General features: G+C 52.9%; 2 protein-coding genes across 4 annotated transcripts; one reads left to right on the top strand and one right to left on the bottom strand.

The window, feature by feature from the left end:
• Positions 1–1,865: 1,865 nt before the first annotated feature.
• DBF4B (DBF4B-CDC7 kinase regulatory subunit) lies at positions 1,866–20,690 on the bottom strand. Of its 3 annotated transcripts, none has more exons than XM_061475978.1 (11): positions 20,586–20,690; positions 11,511–11,702; positions 10,342–10,392; positions 9,663–9,732; positions 8,593–8,663; positions 7,984–8,020; positions 5,968–6,013; positions 5,003–5,119; positions 4,650–4,776; positions 3,884–3,993; positions 1,866–3,315 (listed from the first exon to the last, which is right to left on the bottom strand). In XM_061475978.1, the coding sequence occupies exons 3-11, from the start codon at positions 10,351–10,353 to the stop codon at positions 1,962–1,964; spliced, it is 1,944 nt and encodes a 647-aa protein (XP_061331962.1). In that variant the 5' UTR covers positions 10,354–10,392; positions 11,511–11,702; positions 20,586–20,690; the 3' UTR covers positions 1,866–1,961. The 3 variants fall into 3 exon arrangements, with proteins under 3 accessions (XP_061331962.1, XP_061331960.1, XP_061331961.1); XM_061475976.1 differs by lacking the exon at positions 20,586–20,690 and adding an exon at positions 12,690–12,842; XM_061475977.1 differs by lacking the exon at positions 20,586–20,690 and adding an exon at positions 12,690–12,842 and having other exon boundaries at positions 5,968–6,010.
• CCDC43 (coiled-coil domain containing 43) lies at positions 12,912–19,403 on the top strand. Its single transcript, XM_061475979.1, has 5 exons — positions 12,912–13,146; positions 14,422–14,509; positions 16,375–16,510; positions 17,126–17,184; positions 18,027–19,403. The coding sequence occupies exons 1-5, from the start codon at positions 12,961–12,963 to the stop codon at positions 18,212–18,214; spliced, it is 657 nt and encodes a 218-aa protein (XP_061331963.1). The 5' UTR covers positions 12,912–12,960; the 3' UTR covers positions 18,215–19,403.
• Positions 20,691–20,927: the final 237 nt, after the last annotated feature.

Here is a 20,927-nt window from a genome sequence, read left to right as displayed (position 1 = left end):
TGGGGACCGTCCCGCCCGTCCCCCCGCCCCGGGCCGGGCAGGGAGCGGCCACCGGGCCCGGGAGCGCCGCCCCTGCCCCCCCCCCCAGCCCCCCCCCCCCCCCCCCCCCAACCTCCCTCCCTGCACGCGCACACGGCACCGGGCCCGCCACCGGCTGCCGGCAGCGGCACCGGCAGCGCCCGCCCCGGGCCCGCCCCGCCCCGCCCGGTACCGTCCTTCCCCCCCCCCCCCCAACCCCGGCTGCCGCAGCGCCCCTGGCACCCCCCCGGCTTTGCAGCACCGGAGCCCCGGCCGGGGTCACACCCCCCCCCCCCCCCCCCCGTGTGGGTGCCCCCAGCATCCAGCCCCCCGCCGGGACTGGAGCGCAGCAGCCGGTACCCGACCCCCCCCAGTGCAGCACAGCACCACGGGTACCGGGTACCCCCAGTCGGTGCTGGACCCCCCCCTCCCGTACATCAGGCACCAGCACAGGACCTTGCGTCGCCCCCCCCTCCCCAAGCCCCCAGCTGGTTCATGGCTCTATAACCGGTCCCTGGCACTGGAGCCCCCACCCGGGTCCAGGGTCCCCCTCCAGCACTGGAGCCCTTCCAGGAACTGGAGCTTCCACCCCGGTACCAGGCCCCCAATTGGTAACTGAGTCCCCAGCCAGCACCAAGACCCCCAGCCCTTTGCAGAGCCCCCCCAGTAGGACTGAAGCCCCCACTGAGTACCGAGCCCCCCCCTCCTCGGTGTGGAGACCCTCAGTGGGCCTGGGTCCCCAACTGGTGCCAGTGTTGGCTGTGGGACCCATGCCCTGGATGGAGCCAGGGGTCCTGGGGCAGGATGCTGAACTGCGGGTGCTGGCACACATTGCTGGTCAATGCTGGACCATCACCCATGGGGGGGTGCTGTCACCCAGAAGGTGCTGTCGGGTCACCCCCAGCCATAACCCTCAGGAAATACCAGAACAAGGACCCCTCCTCTTGGGTTGCCCTCATTTTGAGGGGATGCTGCAAGGCCACGTTCCACACCTGAGGGTAACAGAACAATCTGGGGGCAAGAAAAGCCCCAATCAACTCCTGTTTACTGCAGCTGTGGGATGGAGGGGGGTACAGCACCACGGGAGGGTGACCAAAGCTATCAGCAGGCACAGGCTCCAGAGCCCCACAAAAGACAAAGCCCAAGTCCTAGGCTGCTTTTAGGTACCCCAAAACCTCCTCTTGGCAAGAGGAGCCAGCCCTGCTCTGAGGTCAAGAGCCTCCTCCCAGCTGCTCTCCAGTTTCTCCCCATTGCTCTTTACTGGGAGCCATTCCACACACAGACACCCCTGTGCTGGGTACAAGAGCTTCCCCGAGCCTGCTGAGCACATGGCCCAGGGTACACCACGGATGGGGGATGCTACAGGACCAGAGCCAGTGCTGGTCCACACCTGATGGCCATGGTCCCCCAGATGTCCTTTCCAGCATCACCCAGCCTCTGGCGCTGGGCACTGAGGTAGCCGTGCTTGGGCCACCAGGTAAGTTTGACCCCATGGAGCAGAGCAAGAGCTCAGCTGCTGTTTTATTTCAAAGGTTAAAAGTCTGGTAGAAAAACAGAAATCCCCACGGAATTCAGTACCAGTTACAGACATGCACCAACACCCCAGAGCCCGGCAAGAACTCATCTCACCCCCACGGCCTCTTGTCCTCTGCTTGCACCTCCAAGGACCAGATGAGAGGAAGAACAGGAACTGCCCTCAATCTGGAAGGGCAAAGACCATGTGCCTGATGAAGAGATACTTTCAGAGAAGACCAGCTTGAAGCTGCCCATTGAAACCATCACATCACCCATCAGTTCCCACCTGAAGAGCTGCCCAGGCTGTCTGTGGTGCCTGGAGACCACCTCACTCTGGCTCACAGCAGTACCTCCTGATCCTTGTTAAATCCCTTTCCAGCCACTTTCCAGCTCCCACCAAGGGCGCAGAGACCAGCCAGGAGGTGGTTTTAGCTGGTCCAGCTGCCAAAACAGGTCTCAAATATGGGGAAAGAGCCCCTCTTGGTGTCAGCGCTGCAGTTCCGGCAGTTCTTGTCCTCTTTGCCTGCCCAGGCAAGCTCTGACTTCTGCTTCAGGACTGAGCAGAGCTGAGACTCATACCCACTGTCCCTCACATTGACATGAGCCCTCTGGAGCAAATCCCGGTCCGCAGGGTGAATCCTGCCCCCCTGGACACCCGTTAGCGTGGAGAGCAGGGCCACATCCCAGTCTGACTGCAGAGAACTGCTGCTGAAGACATGCTCAGCCGGAGCGTTCCATGGAGGAGGCTGAAGGAGGCCAGGGCATGGACCCTGCTCTTCGCCATGGCCCGGGAGGTCTGGTGCTCTTTTCTCTGCTGCTCTGACACCGAGTGAGCAGCAACAGCCAGCTTTGGCCCCAAGCAGTTTTGGAGAAGGCAAGGGGCAGCCGGTCTGGCTCCTTGTGCTCTCCACATCAGGGCTGAGCACATTTCTGGGTGTGATTTCATTCTCCCCTCGGAGCTGCTCCCCTTTGGAGCTCACGTTCACCCTGCTCCAGCCACACTCACCAACAGCGCGGGCTGCAGCAGCCTCTGCGGGATCAAAACCCCCAGAGGCAGCTTCAAGGTGTGATGCAGGGTCCCCAGGGTCCCTGCACAGGCCCAGGTCCAAACCAACGGAGCTACAAGGTCTGCTGGAGAGCTCTGTGCTTAGGGGCAAGCTGCCAGCCTCCACTACACCAGGCAAGCCTGGCTCAGCCGCCTGTCCTGCACCCTGCCCACCCGTGCCCCCATCCCCTGGGCTTGTCTGCTCACATGGAGAGAGGCCACTACCACCCCACAGCTCCAGCCTGGGCTTCTTTGCCCCCTGGGTGCTCTGTCTGCAGAGCTGGCGTTTCCTGGAGGCAGGCAGTGCTTGTGGAAGGTGGCTGGCAGGCCCAAGCACTTGCTGTCCATGAGGTTCAGACGAGGAAGCCGTTGTCTCTCTGACATGAGGGTCCTCTATGCAAGCCCTCCAGCTCAGGTCAGAAGCCAAGCCCAAATCTGTATCCCCTAGCACAACCTCCTCCAGGGTGCCATGAGCAGCACAGACCCTTCTGGCGAGCCCTGCTCCAACAGAGCAGGTCTTGAACTCCCCTCCTTCACTGGGGTTACTGAGCCTGTCCCTGGGCAGACAAGGAGAACCTCCCTTGGTCTTCAGGCTGTGATCATGCTCTGTATCAATGAACAGCTCCTGCTCAGGCTGCTCCCTTTCCTTTCCCAGCTCTGCTGTCAGCATCTCCATTTCTCCAGTAACTTGTGCTTGAGGCACTAAGCGTTCATCTGTCAGGCAGGACCGAAGCACCCTGAGAAGAACCATCAGTTAATGCTCACTCTCCCTAGGCCTAGAACACCCTCCCCTGGGGAGAGGAGGCTTTTTCTGCATTGCAGCATGTTGGAAGCCCTCGCTCAGGAGGCACTAAGAAATCATAGCCTGGTGAGGCTCAGCAGTGACACTGCTGCTGGCAGAGATGGGCAGCACAAGGGGGCTCTCAGCCTTCTCACCACCCCAGGGGCTGGGCACAGGAGTGCTACAGAGCAGTGGGGTTTGCATCTGACACAGGGACAGAAGAAATGGGCTCAGCTGCCCTTGCTAGTTTAAAAGGCACTAGAAGGCCATGGGAGCTCCCTGAAGCCGCAGGGTATCTCCCATGGCTCATCCAAACTCGGCCTGGCAGGTGCCAGGTTGGTCCCTGCAGTCAGCAACCACTCTCCCTGGTGGCTGATTCCCTAGTGGCTGATTCCCTGGCACAGGACATGAGTTAGGGACCAGTTCCACAGCAGCATGGAGGCTCAGGCCCCGTTCCTGTGAGCGTGCCAAGCTGCACCACGCTGCCTTCCAGCTCCAGAGTTCCCAGATTCATACAGACTTACTTGGCTGAGTGCTCCACAAAGCTGCAGCTGAGCTGCGCGATGACACGGTCCACTGGGGTGTACTGCGAGGGGTCCAGAGCAAAGCGCTTGTGCTGGGGGCTCTGGAGATGCTGGAAGGTAGAAGAGACCCTTAGCCATTCCCAGGAGAGAAACGTGCTGTAACAGCCACTTCCCGCAGCCTTTCCACCAGATAGAGCCATTTGGAAGCAAATTTGGGAAACCCAGGCAATGCTATTACCCCTGCTTGCTTACAGGGAGTATTCTGTTCCCCCATAGACACCTGGTGATGAGGAGGTTGTGTCTGTATCTAACAGCAGCCTATAGCTTTCCCTAGCAGCTAGTGCAAATGCAGGCTCCAAGTACGTACTGTCTATCACCAAAGGCTGGGCTCTGAAAGCCACAGCTACCTTCCAGGAGATAAAAAAACCCTCTTCCCACCTTTTCAACCAGCCCATGCCCCCTGACTGCCATGGAATAGGGTTCCCACCTTACAGGTGAGGCAATGGGATGGTCCTTGAGACTCTCCTCCTCATGCGTGCTACAATACTCCCATTGTTTGCCCAGAGCAGGAAGTCAGAGCACAGATACACTATGGCTTTCATCTATAAGGCTGATCCTCCTAGATCAGCCATAAGGGCTGTGCATACACAGAGCCTGTCTTCCTTCCAAAAGGGATCATGGTGATAATGGGCATGACACAATTCATGAAGCTGCTGAGTGGGCCCCTTAACTTTTTCGGGGAACCAGGTCCCAGGGGAACCTTTACCTTCTGTAGCTCCTCAAAGGTCTCTTGGCAGCACTCACAGAATCCCCTCTTTTTCTTTGGCGCAGTGACTGGTGTGGACTGGGGGCTCTTCTCCCCCTTGCTGCCTATTGGACAGGCTTCCACAGCCCTGCAAGGTAACAGCAAAGATCTTCCCTGCCCTCACTGACAGCCTCAGCAGGCACCCAATACTGCCTCTGAGCTACAGCTCGAACCACAGCTTCCAGCCACCAGGAACAGGGCTCCTTTTGTCCACATCCAGAAGGCAAGTGGGTCTCTGGATGCCAGGAACCAGCAGGGCAGCAGTCACCAGGAGAGCTGGGTTAAAAACTAGCACAAAAGGAGCTACAACATACCTGGCTCTGCAAGAACTGGAGAGGCTTCTCAGAGGCTCAAATGGGCTGGAGCTTTTGGGTGCCAGGAAGTTCAGGTCAGGAAAGCTTTTGAACTGGTGATGGAAGGGCCGGAATTGCCTAAAACCAGCAGATCAAGACATCAGACTCCTGGCAGTGCTAGCCTGGTTAGAGCTGTCCTCCCTCAGAGGGGCTCAAGGTGCTGCCCCATGCATGCTGAGACACTGCCCATTGCTGTACTTTCACTTGGCTGTTCCAGAGATTTCCCACTCCTCACTGGAAGTACTAAACCTGATCCCCAGTAACAGCACTGATGGGGGCATCTTTTGGACAGGGGGTGGGCTTGCCTGCTCACCTACAAACCCACCTTTACCTCCAAGGCACATCAGCAGCAGGCAGCGCTTCCAGCTACACAGCAGCATGGAAAGGCTTTGGTTCTCAACCCACATCACCCTCTTCATGCTTTGTTGCATGCAGCACGTAAAACCTAATATTTGACACTGCAGCTGCCTTAAATGTTGCCTTCAGAATAATTCATTGGCAGTCAGGATACCGTTAGAGTTACAGAGTTGTTGGGAACACCACATAGATCAGATCCCCTTGTGCTGAATGCTGTAATCAAGTTACAGCCCCGACCTCGTGTTTCAAACTCCTTCATTTCAGAGAGCTCCAGCAGGTTAAGTGACCTGCTGAGGATCACAAATGGAATCTGAGCAAGGAAGCAAACTGTTGTCAAGTCTCGTTTAACACCTTCCCCCCCCCGACACATGAGCCACCCAGATTGTTTCTCTAAACTCTATTTGCCTCCCTCTAGGAGAGGGTCAACTTCCCAGTGCGCAACAGGGTCTTCGAGGTAGCCAATGCTCTGCCTGCTTGGAAGAATATTCACTGCAAATAAAACCAGTAAAGGATTCCCTCCTGGAGCTCCTGAGGCTTTAAGGTGGGATATTTAGAAAGACCTCATTTACCTGCTCTGGTCTTCAACCTTCAGAAAAGGGGGCTTCAATTTTCCTGTTAGAAAGCGAGCTGGTTAGAAGTTGCTCTGGCCAAATTCCCTACTCATTCATTCATTCATTCATTCCCCAACAAAACTGGGCTGCAGAGCCAAGCTCACCGGTACTTCTGCCATTGTGAATGCCAAGTGATGGCTAAAGCACAGCCAAAACAGCCTTTGAGGTAATCTACAGCAGCCCTCACCTCTAGAGTTCTCAGTAGGGTGATGAAACTCCAGAGGCAGCCCAACTGTGGGCTGTTTCCAATTTAAAAGAACACCCTGCTAAGTTCCTTGCATCTTTCATGTCTCCCCAGTCTTATCAGCGAGTGGCCTCACCCCAAGCCTCTAACTCTGGCTTGAATTCTAAAACCTGCCATGCATCCTCAATGTAAAACATGCCACCAAGCATGAGACACGAGTTTATGAGAACCATACTGCAGCAGCAGTTGCACAAGCCCAGAGCTCTGCATCAACCCTTCCCTATTTACATTTACACAACAGCCTGGAGTTCAGAACAGCTCAGGCCAGGGCAGTTAAGTCAAAGCAGTAAGAGCTGCTGGAGACAAATCAACATGCTGCATAGCCAAGCCTGGCATGAGAACACTGCTAAAGGGCAATATCTGGCCTCTGCTTGGTCCCTGAGGAGGGTGAACAGCAGCTATGCTTCCTAGAGAGGCATAAGATATATTAAGGGAGCAGAAGAAAGCCTCAGCAGTGCATTCAGGGAAAAGGCTTTCAGGGCCAGGCTGGGAGAAGAAGCTACCAGTTCTCCTTCACAGGTTATGTTCAACTCAAAAGTGATAACATGACACTCGGCCTGGAAATCCGAGTACAGACCTGGTTAAGAACCAAACACACACCAAGGTATTCCCACAGGGCATCTGCCTGACCCTGAAACCAAGCCTCTCGTGCCTGCCTTATGCCTCTGAAGGGCGAGGTGTCTTGTTTTCCTGTGAGCCTGGCACTCAGTGCTATTTTCTCCAACGAAATGTGAAGCTCACCCTCCAGAAAGGCTGAGTCCCCCTGCCCTCACCACTTAGTTCCTCGAGCCTCCACCTGAGCTCGCATCAAATGTGCTGTTATGTCACTAAAGTAGCTATTTAAGTGCAGGATCAATTTTTCCATGTAAATGCTGCCAAATGCTTAGCACTTCTGAGAGCAAGGCCCCATTTAGGGCCCTAGATGCAACTCAGAGTGGTGTGAGGGTCCTGAGCTCATGGCAGAGTGCTGAACGGTGACAAACAGCTCAGCTGTCACCACAAGTCCCCACATGGGGTTTGGAGTGTGCCACAGACAATCTGCCTTCATCCAACAGCTCTTCAAGCCTTTTTTTACCACCTTTCCCCTTCCTAACCTGGAAAATAATCTTCCAAGTGTGACAAACACAATCCTGGTTGGAGCCTGCTCTGAGATATTACTGACTGTTCACTCTCTAATGAGTGAAGTCAAACAAGTCACCAAGTAACTTACCCTACTGGTGCCAACCTCAGAACCACAACTGGCTCTCTTGTCTAATTGCAGATGAGAACCTGTTTTTCCCCCCTTTCCCTCCTCCTTTGGAAGTGTTATCCCTAGACTGGTGTCTCAGCAGTATGTTTCAGCCTAACAGAAGTGAGTGGGATGCGAGGAACATGCTCTCCTCTGTAGGATGCATTATTCTTTGAAACATCATTTGAGCCAGTGGGTTCATGTGGAGTGCCAGCAGCAGAGCTCTCAGGTGTCTTGGGATTCTGGGAGCAAATGGTTTACGGCATTTTAAAAGCACTCCCTGAAATAAAAGGCTTGCACATCCTTATACATCCTCAGCTGTATAAGGATGCTGCAGCTAGACTCAGAGAAGGAACTGCAAAACCCATTCAAGAGAAACTGCCTTAACAGTTTGGCGTATTTTGGATTACTGAAGCTTCAGATGGATTTTCAAATTCCAAGAGAGGCTTCTTCAAGCAGCTCTGCATCCGAGTGTAAACTGGAACACAACTTCCATGCCTACCTTTGCACGTTTTCAATCCGGTTGCAAGGCATTTCACCTGAAGGAGAGATTGAGATATTTAGCATGGGAGCCAGCACAGGCAGAACTGCAGCCACTGACCCCAGAGCAGCAAAGTGCGATTACAGGAGTCTCACCCACCAGTTCAGAGGCCCTGCATCAGAGACTGTATCGCCTTCCCCTGATATTTTGCCTCCCAAGTTACCTAGATTTAGTTTAGATACAATACACAGGCTGCCACTCTGATCTTAATGCTCTACCTTCTCCTTGACCTCTCCAGCACATTAAAAAGTGGTTCAGAAAGCTTCAGAAAGCCAGTGTACCAGCCACATATGAGCTTTGTTTTACCCCTAGCCCCTTATATAAGTCAAAATGAGCATTTGCTGTGCTACACATGATGTTGATAACCCATGGCTGCCTCATTCTTATCTGGTTTCACCCCCACTTTTGCAATCTCCATCAATAAACAGAAGCATCAGATTGCCTAGTGTTGGATGAAGAACTAGGAGATGACCCTGCTTTCTAGCCTGTCAGCACTAGAGGAGCTAGGAGAATTGCTTAGAGCTACCAAGGGATCCAGAGTACCTCAAACTGGCTGGAGTTGTCAGTTACCTCTGTCTTCTGGCACTGCTTCCTTGCCTCGGAGACCACACGCAGCAGCTGTTGAGTGTATGACAACATATCTGTGCAGGTGAGATGTCAAAGAACCATAGCTCAACCAGAGAAGCTTGTTCCCCTTCTGACTGCAGCCCAAGTTTAACTCCTGATCCACACCAGGCAAAAGCACACAGCTCCTGAACCAGTCATCACCTGGCAGCATCACCACCACATGGTTCATCTGCCCAAGGAGCAGCCAAAGAGGAGTGCTCTCAGGGATGGCATCCTGGTTTGCTCTTTAGCAGAGCTGGAGGCTGGCTTTAAGCCCCTGTGGACTTGAGGCACTGTTAGGAGTTGTGCAGCACACAGATCAGACCCTGACATTTGCAGCACCACTGTGGTTCAGTAGAGCTGGCTGCTCAGGAATATACAAGCAGTGGCTGCCTCCATCACACACCCAGACAGGCTCAGCCACAGCAGTATGTCACTGTCATTAGACACTCAGGAACCTTTTACTCTAGGCCTATTATTAGAATCAGAGTTTTACCATCTGTCTTTCCCATCACCCCCTCCCCATTCATCACCGAGATGGGAAGTGCCTTCTAGCACAGAACCAGGAACATTAGCACTTCCTAATTAAAAATGACCAAATCCTGCCATTAGCATGATCTGTACTTCCAGGTCAATTAGTAACAGTGGTCTTTTTGGAACAAATTAATGCACTGACCAAGCCATTAACATTTTCTAATACTACAGCTTCAGTATATTACAGCATTGGCTATTGTAAACGTGATGGTAGCATAGAATGAATCATAGAATGGCTTGGGTTGGAAAGGACCTTAAGATCAATGCACTGCCATGGGCTGGGACACCTTCCACTAGACCATGAGCATGCTCTATACACGTAAGTTCATTTGGTTTTTGGAGGGCAGACCTAGGCCGCCATGGTCAGGATGGCATCAGTCACGTACCAGATATTGCTTGCAATTCCTTCTGTACCACACTCCCTACATCACTTCTGCTCCACCTGCCTCCAAAATCACTCATTATACCAGCAGCTAATTTCAGCCTGCAGAGAAGGATACCATCCACGTGCAGGATCTGGACTCCCCACAGGCGAGCGCTGGCGAGGATACTGCTGCCACTGCAGGTGTCCTGTACAGAGAGGTTTGGCAAGGTACAGTTCAAAGCAGAGATGCCTGTGGGAGCACAAGCAGCTCTAAATCTACTTTAGAGATTTTCCTGTTGCCCAATTGACAGACCATTGTGTAGCTGTTATTAAAAATCAGCAGAAAAGGTTCAAACTCATGCTTTATCTATCCCAAATTAATAGTAGCACCTAAGTCAAATTTTTAATCCCTGCTATAACATGAGCTTCCAAGTGAGCACCAAGATTCATGATTTCAGTGAAAGGACCTCAGGGAGCCTTTTGCCCCAGCTATATGGCTTTAGCTCTTTCTAGGCTAAAAAGTCATCAGATAATGGGTCTTGTATTAACCATTCTCTTGTATGGAGCACCCAGATCACTGGGACAGGCTTTAGAAGTACTAACATGGACGGAAGACATGGCTCTGTGGAGAACAGCAACCAGGAGCACTGCACAATATTCTGCAGGCCACAAGGAACTGCTTTGTACCTCTACCAGCCCCAGAATCTGCTCCCTTCAATAGGGCAGGGGCTCTGGAGAAGTGGCTGGCACTGGTTCTGCACTGCTCAGCAGCACTTTGAACCTACTCAGCTAAAGCCCATCCACACACAGCTCACCTGATTCTTCATGGCCTTCTGCAGCAGTTCCTTTCCCCTGCTGATCAGGACCTACAGGGAAAGAAGCCAAGTACTGTGTTAAAGCAAAGACCTACCAGGCAGCAGTAAGCCGAGGGCAGTGCGGCTGTCCAGCAGGAATGATTTCTAGTGATACCTGCCCTCTGCTAAGGAGAGTCTGGCCAAGACTTTATCTCAAAGGCAGCAGGACTCAGCATTTCCAGGGAGCACAAACAGCAGAGGCACCTCTTAGGTCTACACCAAACAGCCATTGACTGAACAGCAGTGAGTACTCCAGAGCCAGCCAAGAGGAAGCAGCAGCTTAGCCTGGAATGCCAGCCACATCCTAGTGTGCTGGCAGGGGTTAGGAGCAGCCTTGCTAGCCCTTCCTGGGAACCAAGTCTTATTTACAAGCCAATGATTTCAGCATGCAGGTTAAGTTCTTTGTAAGACAAGTGGGTTGTGCTGTGAGCAAGGACAAGGGAACAAACACTTTGAGGGAGTGAAAGCCAACATCAGCTCAGGCTTCCCACCTGCACGTGGTCCAGGTCCAGCTGACAGATGCCCACGACCTAGACTGGGGTAGCAGGCTCTCCTCACAGTCACAGCTTGCAGCAGATACCAGTGGTCAGCACAGGACGTTTGAGCTTTGGCCACAAGCACTAACAACCAGAAAGCCCAGAACAGGACCCAGGAGAAATCCCCTGTTGCAGACCTCCCAGCTTACAACAGCCTTGTCCTACCTGTGTCTGTGAGCATGCACCAGACCCCGCGACAGTTTTAGCTTGTCTACATGTTCCTGGCTTTTCCAGACACACGTCTGCATCAGGATGATTGCATATGCTGGTGGGAAGGCAGCCAAGCCCTCTATTTCCTCTGCCATTTGAGCAGATACCCTTGTTTATTAGCTCACAGCTGTGATGTGCACATTTGAGCTGACAACGATGTGCAGATACAAGGAACATGGGTACGAATACGAATCATCAGACCAGGGGGAGAAAAAAAACCACAACCCAAACTAAAGACCCAACACAGTTGCTCAGAGCAGGAACAACTTTATATTCCAACACTGGTCTCAGGTTCTACCCCTTCCATCTCTCGCGCTAAACTCTGACGTTGCCTAAACCTTCATAGACACTTCTATACACTTTATAGACACTTATAGGTCTTACAGTGTCTGAGGGCTTCTGGTGAGGTCTGGGATGGTTCCCTTTGGAGGAAGAAGGCACTGGGCCCGTGGCTTTTGCATCTTCTGAAGCTTCGTTGCTGGGCTTCTCAGGCCGAGTTCTGGCTCTGCCTCGTTTGGCTTCTTTGTTGCTGGAAACCACGTAGCTGACTTCTTTGCTAAGGAAGCTTTCGGTCACCTGCAGCAAGAGACAGAACAGAGCAGCTCTGAGACTGTCCAACTCCAAGCTGCAAGAGACCTGCTAAACAAGAGCTGTCCCCTTTAGCTTAACCCCACACACCGCTCAGGGGCTGCTGAAAGTACCCATCTCTATAAGGAGCTGCTTTTCCCATTCTTTGATGCCGTCTCCCAGAAGGAGAGGAGACCCTCAGAGAGCACATGTGCAAACCATCAGCAGAACCTTCCGATTGAGCCCGTCCCCCACTCTCTGCTCCTCAAGCAATGGTTTCAGAGGAAAAGCTGAGGAAAAGGCCCTGACATCACACACGAGCGGGCAGAGCTCTGTTCTCAGGAGCACATCCACTGCCATTAGCCATTCTCTTCTCAGGAGAGCAGGACACGGTAGGAAGGGAATTGCTGAGACAAGCAGCTCCACATAGAACAGGGCGATAGGGAATGAGGAAGCCGAAACACAGAGAAGCCTTTGCACAGGAGCCAGAAGCTGGAGGAAGATGTGGAAACACAAGGCTTGGGATACTCACAATGCACTGACCCCACTGCAGCCCCATGCCACAGGACCCCGGTTAGCACCTATTGGGAGATGCTCCCACAGCACACAGCCAGCTCCCAGCTTGTGTCCCACAGCCCACGAGGCCGTAACCACTGCCTGGACGGTGCTCCCATCGCCACACGACCAGTTAGCACCTACTGGAAAGCACCCCCATCGCTGCACAACCGGTTACCAACGCCTGGCTGCTGCCCCACGGTCAGGCACACCGCTGGCATCTATCAGAAGGTGCTCCCTCGGCCAGGCACCCCGTTACCCCCGTCTGAACCATGGCCCAGGCAGCTCCCCCGCCCCTCAGGCCCAGACCACCCGGGGAAGGCAGGAGCCGGGCCCAGGAGGAGCCAGCGGGGCGCAGAGAGGGCCGAGGGCGCGCCGGGACCGGAGCCGGGAGCCCACGTTCCAACCCCAACCCCACCGCCGGGCCCACCGCCGCCTCACCCCGCCGAGGCGCCTGATGGCCACGGCCAGCTCCCGGGCAGCGCGCCCGCTCGGCAGGTCCAGGTAGAAGGACTTCCCGCGGAGGGGCCGGGGCGCCCCGGGACCCGCCATGGTGCCTGGCCCGGGACCCGCCGCCGCCGTTTAAACTCGGGCCCGCCCCGTTCCCAACGGCGGCCGCACAGGGATAACGCCGCGGAGCTGCAACGCCATAGGTTTGTCCTGCGCGGCCGCCGTCCCGCATGCGCGGTGGTGGTGGTGGCGCTGGTCCAAGATGGCGGCGCCCGGTAGGGAGGAGGCGGCGGCGACGGGGGGGTTCGCGGCCTGGCTGGCGGCGCGGCTGGAGGCGCTGGGCCTCGACCGGGCTGTGTACGGTGCCTACATCCAGGGGCTGCTCCGAGAGGAGGAGAGCGACGAGGAGCGGCTGGAGGCGCTGCGCGGGGTCCTGGCCGCCTGCCTGGTGAGCGGCGGGACGGGACGGGACGGGGGGTTCCGCTCACCCCGGAGCGAGGGGCCGGGTCCCCTCGAGGAGTTGAGGGGCAGCCGCGGCCTCGCCGTGCCCGGGGAGGTCTGGTGCGGAGAACCGAGGAGACAGGCGGGCATCGCCCCCTTGAAGCCTGGGGATTTCTCCTCGGTCTTCATCTCCTTTGGGAGCTGTAAGGTTTCCACAGTGTCTTTATCTCAAGGTGTTTCTTGTACCTGAGCCGAGCAGATAAGGCATCATCCAGGATCTGCTTTTGTTGAAGGCATGCTGACTTCTTAAGATAGATCCTAAGGTTGGGAATCACAAGCCCTTGGTCCTTCTACTGTTCCTGTGCCTCTCACAGCCTCAAATACCCCGCATTGGTCCTTGTAGCATCTCCTCCCCAGCCTGGGCACCTTCTCCTGGTGGGTGTTCAGCCCTGAGCTGTGCTTAAATGCTGTAGGCTTGGGGCCTTGCACATATTGGAGCAAAAGGTGGAGACTTTTGTGTCTGCTTTCATCTCCTTGTCTGGCCTCCAGTTGTGGAGAACTCTGTTGTTGCTGTCCCCTATGCAGGTGAGCTTTGCTCTGCTCAATGGGCAGTGTCCTCGGTGATGGTTTGTCCTGGAACTTGAAGGTGGTTTTTCAGGTCTTCCTCAGTGGTGAACAACTGTGAAGGCACCCACTGCCCCCTCTAGAACGTGCTCCGGGCAGGCCCAAGGTTGTCCCTGCTGGTGGGAGGGGATGGTCTGTCAGTACAACCAGAGCAGTTTCAGCTCCGTACCCCTGTTTTATCCAGTCCAGTTTATTTGCCTTAGTGAGATTGGTTTGGAGTGGCCTTTGAGTAGCTTCTCTGCAGCCTTGCTCAGAAGAGGGACGATGCTGGGCAGTGCATTTCTAGAGTGGAGACACCCTGATGGCCTTTCCTTGGTGTCTGTGGGGCTGTTACACCTTGAGAGCCAGTGCTAGGAAACCAATGGGTGTTGTTAGAGCTGTATCATGGGACAAGGAGCTCACTGGGGGTGTGTGTACCATGTCAGGGTGCTCTCTAGTCCTGAGCTGTTTAAAATAAGTAAGTGCATGGCATTACTTGTGTCGTCCCAGGTTAACCCAAGCCCTGTGTCTGCATTTAACAAGGAGATGGTATGTGAAAAGCTGTGATTTGAGCTTACTGCAGGGCGTTCAGGTTCTTTGCAGCCGGTACTTTTCATACCTGGCTCATGCTTGTTTAAAGCTTTGTTCCAAGCCTGAGAAGTCTCTTTTCCCTCCCTAGGAAGAAGATCTCTTACATGATGCTTGCAGGGAAGTGGTGGAGAAGTGGTCTGAATCTCAGGTTGTTGATGCCACAGAGAAAAAAGCAGGTAGTATCGCTGCTCAGTGTGCCCTTCCTCGTGGTGTGAGTGCTTTGCAGGGCCTTGCCAAGATGAGAACTGTGTGCTCGTCCTGCCAGGAGTTAAAACCACTGCTGCTACCGTGTGTGCTTTGCTTCTCATTGTCATTACTGCTTATTTACTGTTTTGACTTGAACTGGGAAATGAGTAGTTTCACTTGTGGCTGTCTCTGGCATCCTGCTGCTCTTTGAGTTCAGAATCCTGCACATGAAAAGCTCCTTGTTGCGTTTTTGTTTTTTTGTTTTTTTTTTTTAATTCCCGTAGAACTTTTTCAGTTTCCCTTCATAAAACAGCCAGGGCTTTCCCTCTGGTCAGTGCTCACTGCACTCTGCTGGGAGCTGCAGTTGTGATGGTGTATAAAGCCTGGGCTGCTTCAGTCTGTGGCAGTTTGGAGAGCCAGTGGCTTTATCCACATGCACCCATGGAGAGCTGGGCTGTCCCCTCTGCTGCTGCTCACCCCAGTACACATCAGGACATCTCCTCTTTCACAATCTTCTAAATCCCCCATAAATGCTTGTGGGGGATGCTCTGTGAGGCTGCTGTTGCTGTACTAATGCTGCTCCTCTCCCAGTCACATCTATAGCCCCACTGTTTCTTTGTGCCCTCTCTGAATCCATCTTTTGACTTCAGCTGTCGGCTCAGGAGTGAAGGAAGGTCATCATGGGAGGCTTGTTCTGGTCAGTGGGCAGAGCTCTGGAGTACAATAAACTCATATGCTGGCAAGATTTAGCTGATTTAAGCACGCTGCATGGATCAGTTAGTAATCCTCCAACTGCCCGTAGCCTGTGACCGTGTCGCATCCCTTCTGGCTAAATCCTGCTTTTTGTTTGCTTTGCATTTTTTGGTTGGTTCTGGTTGCAAGCAGAATATTGTCACTGACTGATGTCCTTCTAGAGGAGTGCTCCCAGTGAGCCCTTATCATGGAATCCCAGAATCTAACAGGCTGGAAAAGACCTTTAAGATCATCAAGTCCAGTTGTTCCCCAGCACTGCCAAGGCCACCACTAACCCGTGGCACTGAGGGCCTCATGTACATGCTGTGAACTCTTCCAGGGATGGTGACTGCAGCCCTGCCCTGGGCAACCTGTTCCAATGCCTGAGCACCCTTTGGGGAGGGAATTGTTCCTCAGCTCCATCTAAACCTGCCCTGGTGCAGCTTGAGCCTGTTTCCTCTTGTCCCATCCCTTGTTCCTTGGGAGCAGAGCCCAGCCCCTCCTGGCTCCATCCTCCTGTCAGGCACTTGTAGGCAGCGATCAGGTCCCCCTGAGCCTTCTCCAGCCTAAACCCCCCAGGTCCCTCAGCCGCTCCCCATCACACTCCAGGTCCTTCACCAGCTTCATGAGGCCTGTGTTTCTATAGCACTTGTCTAAACCTCAGTGTTTCACCAGTCTCGCTCAACTCCTCTGTATAGACAAGGCAGCTGAACCACACATGCAGCAGTCTGTCCTTGGCCTGACCTTGCCTTTTGCCTGGGGACAGGGACAAGTTACACCGTTCTGTGCATTCAATAAAGCCCTCTTTTGGGGACAAGTGATTGGAATTGCTAGAGCTCCTGCTGGACTCCTCCTGCTTATACTATAGGTTACCTGCAGGGCTGGTTTTTTACTTGTCGCAGGAAGAAGGCAGCAGTGTGTGTCTACCTTGTTAGAAGTGCAAGGATTTAATTATTTCACTGTGGTTCCATGAAAGGATAAATCCCCAATGGAGTCAATATCTACTTAGAATAACAGAATCCTGAGGAGAAGCTATTAACAAGCTGAACACTTCAGTGGTAGAAGGTAGCTATGTGCGCACGTGGCACATCGTGCCGTGTCTGATGCTCTGACTCCTTGCCAGATGAGATCCAAGCCATCGCCAGCATGATGGAGAAGCAGGCCAAGATTGTGGTGAAGCCCAAAGAGGTCTCCCAGGAGGAGAAGCAAAGGAAAGCTGCTCTCCTGGCCCAGTATGCCAATGTGACAGATGAGGAGGAATATCCTTTTCCTGACCCAGCTGAGACTCGGTGCGTTGAAGGATAATGGTTATTAGAGATTTCCTAAAGGAAAACAGTCTTTATTGGGAAAATTGGGGAAACTTTTCAATCTTCCTTCTCCATGATAAAATAACTTCCATGGAGAAAAGCAAGGAAGCTCCTTGTTTGTGGAGTGCTGTGAGCAGATGCTCCTTTGAGGATGCTTGTCTGGGTAAGGTTCCTCCAGTCCAGGTATGTTGCAGAAGAGGGGGGAATCGCCTCCTGGTAACTCTGTACATGGTAGTTAATGAATTGAATTAATCTATTGCTTTGTAATGAGAAATCTGCTGAAAAAATCCTTTTTAGAGTGGTATAAAGTGGGAGAGTTTAAAGTTCACTTGTAATGCTGAAGAACAAGTTCTTCCTTACAGAGCGAAGTTGAATAGGAAACGGGAAGGAATGGTACCTGGTGCTTGAGCAGCAGGAGGGAGCTGAACATGTGGGGTCTGTGTCTGTGAGTGTTCAGCTGCTTCCTTGTGACTTGACAGAAGGGTTATTTGGCATGTTTGGAGTCAAGTGTGACTGTCCAGAGGCACAAGGTCATTACTGATGTCCATATTTCCTTAATCATCTCACTGGTGAGGATGAACAGGACGGATCGACTGCGACAGCAGTAAACCTGGGGTCAGAAAAATGTATCCTTTGAATTCTGGGTGACCCAGGCTTTATGGAAGGAAGGCAGCTTGCATGGTGAGTTCCCATTTCCCATCTTTCCTTATCCCTATTGATTCTCCCCATTGCTTTAGGGCCACCTTCTAAGTCTGGGGATTATTTTTCTTCTCATGTAGCCTGACCTTGCTCATAATGAGAGTTAGAGTTTCACGTGTGCCCTCTGCACAGCCAAGACTGGCCCTGTCAGTCTCTTTCTCTCCTCTGTCCCTGCCTTCCCTCTTCTGCCCTCTTTGAAGCTTCACAGAACATGCTTATGAGTAAGAATAATTCTCCTATGAACATGAGCTTAATGTTAGCTGATGTCCAGAGAGGGAAGTCACATTGGGAATTACTAGAAGTGCATCAGAAACAAAACTACATACCGGTTTTAAGAATCTGTAGTGACTTGATTTTTCTACTAACAAATCCTTTCCTAGGCAGTGTGCATTGACTCTGCATGACTTTCCTATTTGGAAAAGAAGAATAGGTTGGATGGGGTTTGGAGCAAGCTGCTCTAGTGGAGGGTGACCCTGCCTGTGGCAGGGGGTTGGAGCTGGATGACCTCTAAGCTCCCTTCCAACCCAAACCAGCCTGGGATTCTATGAAAAACAAGCAGATTCCTTTTTCCTTCTCTGTTCCTCATTCTGAAATTCCTTGCCTGCTTGGTGAGGAAGCAGAAGAGGGAGCCAGAAGGTGAAGGGGGGAGGTAGAATAAACCACCTCATGTGCTAAAGCTTTGTCTAGTTTAAAGCCCCAAAAATAGGGCTGCAGAGCGGAAGCTGCATGGCTTCAGCCAGAGCCTTGTCTGCCCTTAACACGCCCCCAGCGCTGTTCCGAAACACCAACGTGGAGGATGTGGTGAATGCCAGGAAGCTGGAACGGGAGCTGCTGCGGGATGAGTTCCAGAAGAAAAAAGAGCAAGATAAAGTCCAGCGAGAGAAGGACAAGCTGGCCAAGCAGGAGCGGAAGGAAAAGGAGAAGAAAAGAACACAGAAAGGCGAGCGAAAGCGGTAGCTGCAGTTCTGCAGTCGGACTCTCGAGGGGATAAGAATACTTATGAATATGGTGTGTGTTTAAAAAGCAGAAATTCTGGACACGTGCTGGCGAGTGGCTCTTTGGAAGCGTTTGGGGTTTTTTTTTTTTGTTTTAGTTAGCAGAAGAGAAATTTCAAGCACCTCCTAAACTCGAAGTGTGCCATGTGCCTGTGGTGTCAGTGACCCAGTCAGTTCTTGTGGCCAGTGTCTGTACCAAAGAACGGTGAAGTGATGATGTCTGTGGTTTTAAATTGATTTGTCCTTGTTACCACTTCAAGCAAAGCAAAACACAATGTAGGAGAGGGCTTCCAAACTGCGTCCTCCTGCCAGCCTTGGTTTGCAGCAACAGTTAGGATTTGAAAACAGAGCAGAGCCTCTTTCTGATGTGTAATCAAGGATCTGCTGCTACAAGGCAAATGTGAGTTTATTTACAGTAGCCTTGAAAAACGTATTTGCAAATACATGTATTTCTGCTGCCAAGAACAGCACTAGGTCACACTGTGCCTGTGCTGAGAGAGCAGGGTTGGAGCTCACCTCGGTGAGGGCAAGTGCTGTTCTGCAGCGAAAGAAAGGGAATGAGGTGAAATTCAGGCAAGTTGCAGCTATGGGATGGCATCACCCACAGGTTTTTGGTCAGGTAAAGGCTTTGGTGCAGTGGTAGCAAATTGGTCAGTTCCTTCTGCTACTTCAGACTTGATGCCAGTAGCTGGAAAATGGTGCTCCCTGCCACTGCTCCGGCCATTGCCAGGGTGAGTGGTTGAGCGTGACGCAGTGCTGAGTGGCTGTGAGTTGGATGCACTGGGTTTACAGGCTGGTGGCTTTTGCCAGGCACAGTTACTGCCAGGGCTGAACACTGCTCTTGCCCCAAAGGGCTTGGTACCTGCTGTTTCCAGCCTTTTCTGTGCTGGTGTCATCCACCTCTGGAGAGGAGAACACTAACTGCTGTAACTGAGTGTGAAAGAGCTGCAGTGTTCTCGGGGTGCGGGAGGAACTGGCATGCCCAGAGCTTCCTTCTCTGGGTGCCATGTGCTCCTGGCAGTTGCTAGCCCCATCGCCTGCTTTCAGCACCAGTCTGCCTCAGTGGCCGTGCCTCCTGTTTAACTCGCTGCTGCAAGTGTATCTAACTGCTTTATCTTTGGACTTGAATAATAAAACTGGTTGGCCAAGAACTGGGTTCCTCTGTTAGAATGAAAGTCACGGTTGGTGGTTGTGTGGTTTGGGGCTCCCATCTGGCCTGTCCTGTGTCCTCACTGTCCCTCACCCAGCAGCAGTGTTTCTGAGGGCTGCCCCAGTGCTGCTTCTCCTGGAGTCACACCATTTCCAAAGCTGGAGCCCTCCGGTTGTAAACCTCCAGAAGAAAGAGCTGCCTTCACCCCCTCATAACAAGAACTGCCGCCCTCGACCCACTGCAGAGCTCAGGAGCCAAACAAGAACGAACAGCTGTGTCATGCATGTCAAAAGGTGTACAAGTGATAAGGTCTGTACAGATCCGGGAAGGGTGCAGTCACAAGCATGCTGTGGCAGCTCTTTCAAACAAGCAGATTCCCCTCTGGTCCCCCTTTCACCCTGCACCCACAGACAAGTGCAGGTTGGCAGTGGTTTGTTGTGTCTGGCTCCCTAAGATTGCATGCCACTGGTCAGAAAAGCCCTTCTAGGGACAGGGAAAGAGCAACAAGGGAAGGCCCAGCCCCACAGTGCCCAGCCCACAGCCTTGGGCAGAGCAAGAGCACCACAACCGTGCAGCAGCACCCACTACACAGCTCCACAAGCTTCTGCTGCTGGAAACTGAGGAGAGTGCTGCAGTCTTGTGCAAACACCAAAGCACGTGAACTGGCTGCCCCTGAAGGGTCTCAGCTGCAGGCAGCAGCTCTGCCATGGAGCTGCTAGAGCCCATGGTTTTCACTGCTGACTCAGTGCCTCAAGAGAGCTGAAGGCTGATGCTTGACTGATGCTCAGGACGTTCAGGAGTGTGTATTGGCATCAATACCAAGAAATGCATAGAGCAGGAATGCCCCAGACAGGCTCCTCGGATTTCTAGTGCAGACACTGAAATCATTGCATCAGGTTCCTCTGGCAATACAGAGCTTGTAACTAGTGAGATACTTGCAGGGAAAATCCACCACTTTGGCTTCCCTGCACTGATACAATTCCCCCCTGGTTTGTCCTATGTTACAGTCACTTCTCTCTACCCCAGAATAATTTCAGTATCACTATTGCTGTATACCTCTGGACGCACTTCAGTAATTAACTGAAAATTACAGTCCCTATTAATGGCTCAAGTTCTAGGAGCTGAGGCTGTGAAGACAATCACAGAACAAATGCTCTTCAACCAAAGCTAATTTATTTCTTACCAGACAGACTGAAGTCAGTGCAGTGCTGCTTTTAACATCAACATATCCTAGGGTGAACCAAACCAAGCTTCATGCAGTGATGTGTGGCAGGAAGGTGGGCTTTGCTCTCCGGCCCCGATAAGCTGCTTGCTCTGGCAGTGCTTTTGGTCATTTGGTGATCAAAAGTGACTCTGGTTCCTGCTGCATCTCCAGTTGATTTCTTTCTCCCATCATCCTGTGACAATTTATGTGGTGCAGTCGCACCTTTTTGCGTATCAGGATTTCCAGAAGTAAGAAGAACAGAGACATGTAAAATAGCAGGGTATCCAGGCAAGGACAGCTGAACAAATTTAATCCACACAT

This window comes from Pezoporus flaviventris, unplaced genomic scaffold (assembly GCF_033815535.1).
Source record: "Pezoporus flaviventris isolate CSIRO_AGI_PZ_B2104156 unplaced genomic scaffold, CSIRO_AGI_Pfla_v1 ptg000091l, whole genome shotgun sequence".
Lineage (NCBI taxonomy): Eukaryota > Metazoa > Chordata > Aves > Psittaciformes > Psittacidae > Pezoporus > Pezoporus flaviventris.
The sequence above is the reverse complement of the archived record's forward strand: the minus strand, read 5'-3'. Positions and strand labels throughout refer to the sequence as shown.

What these genes read in the sequence shown, in the direction of transcription:
- DBF4B (XM_061475976.1), bottom strand. Translation starts at nt 12,800, where the DNA reads ATGGCGGGTCCCGGGGCGCCCCGGCCCCTCCGCGGGAAGTCCTTCTAC. An exon ending in ACCAGAAGCCCTCAGACACT is followed by an intron (nt 10,393 to 11,510) that starts GTAAGACCTATA and finishes CTTTCCCTGTAG; the next exon opens with GTCCTGATCAGCAGGGGAAA. An exon ending in TTTGTGGAGCACTCAGCCAA is followed by an intron (nt 3,316 to 3,883) that starts GTAAGTCTGTAT and finishes GGTTCTTCTCAG; the next exon opens with GGTGCTTCGGTCCTGCCTGA.
- CCDC43 (XM_061475979.1), top strand. Translation starts at nt 12,961, where the DNA reads ATGGCGGCGCCCGGTAGGGAGGAGGCGGCGGCGACGGGGGGGTTCGCG. An exon ending in AATGTGACAGATGAGGAGGA is followed by an intron (nt 16,511 to 17,125) that starts ATATCCTTTTCC and finishes TAATCATCTCAC; the next exon opens with TGGTGAGGATGAACAGGACG. An exon ending in AAACCTGGGGTCAGAAAAAT is followed by an intron (nt 17,185 to 18,026) that starts GTATCCTTTGAA and finishes ACACGCCCCCAG; the next exon opens with CGCTGTTCCGAAACACCAAC.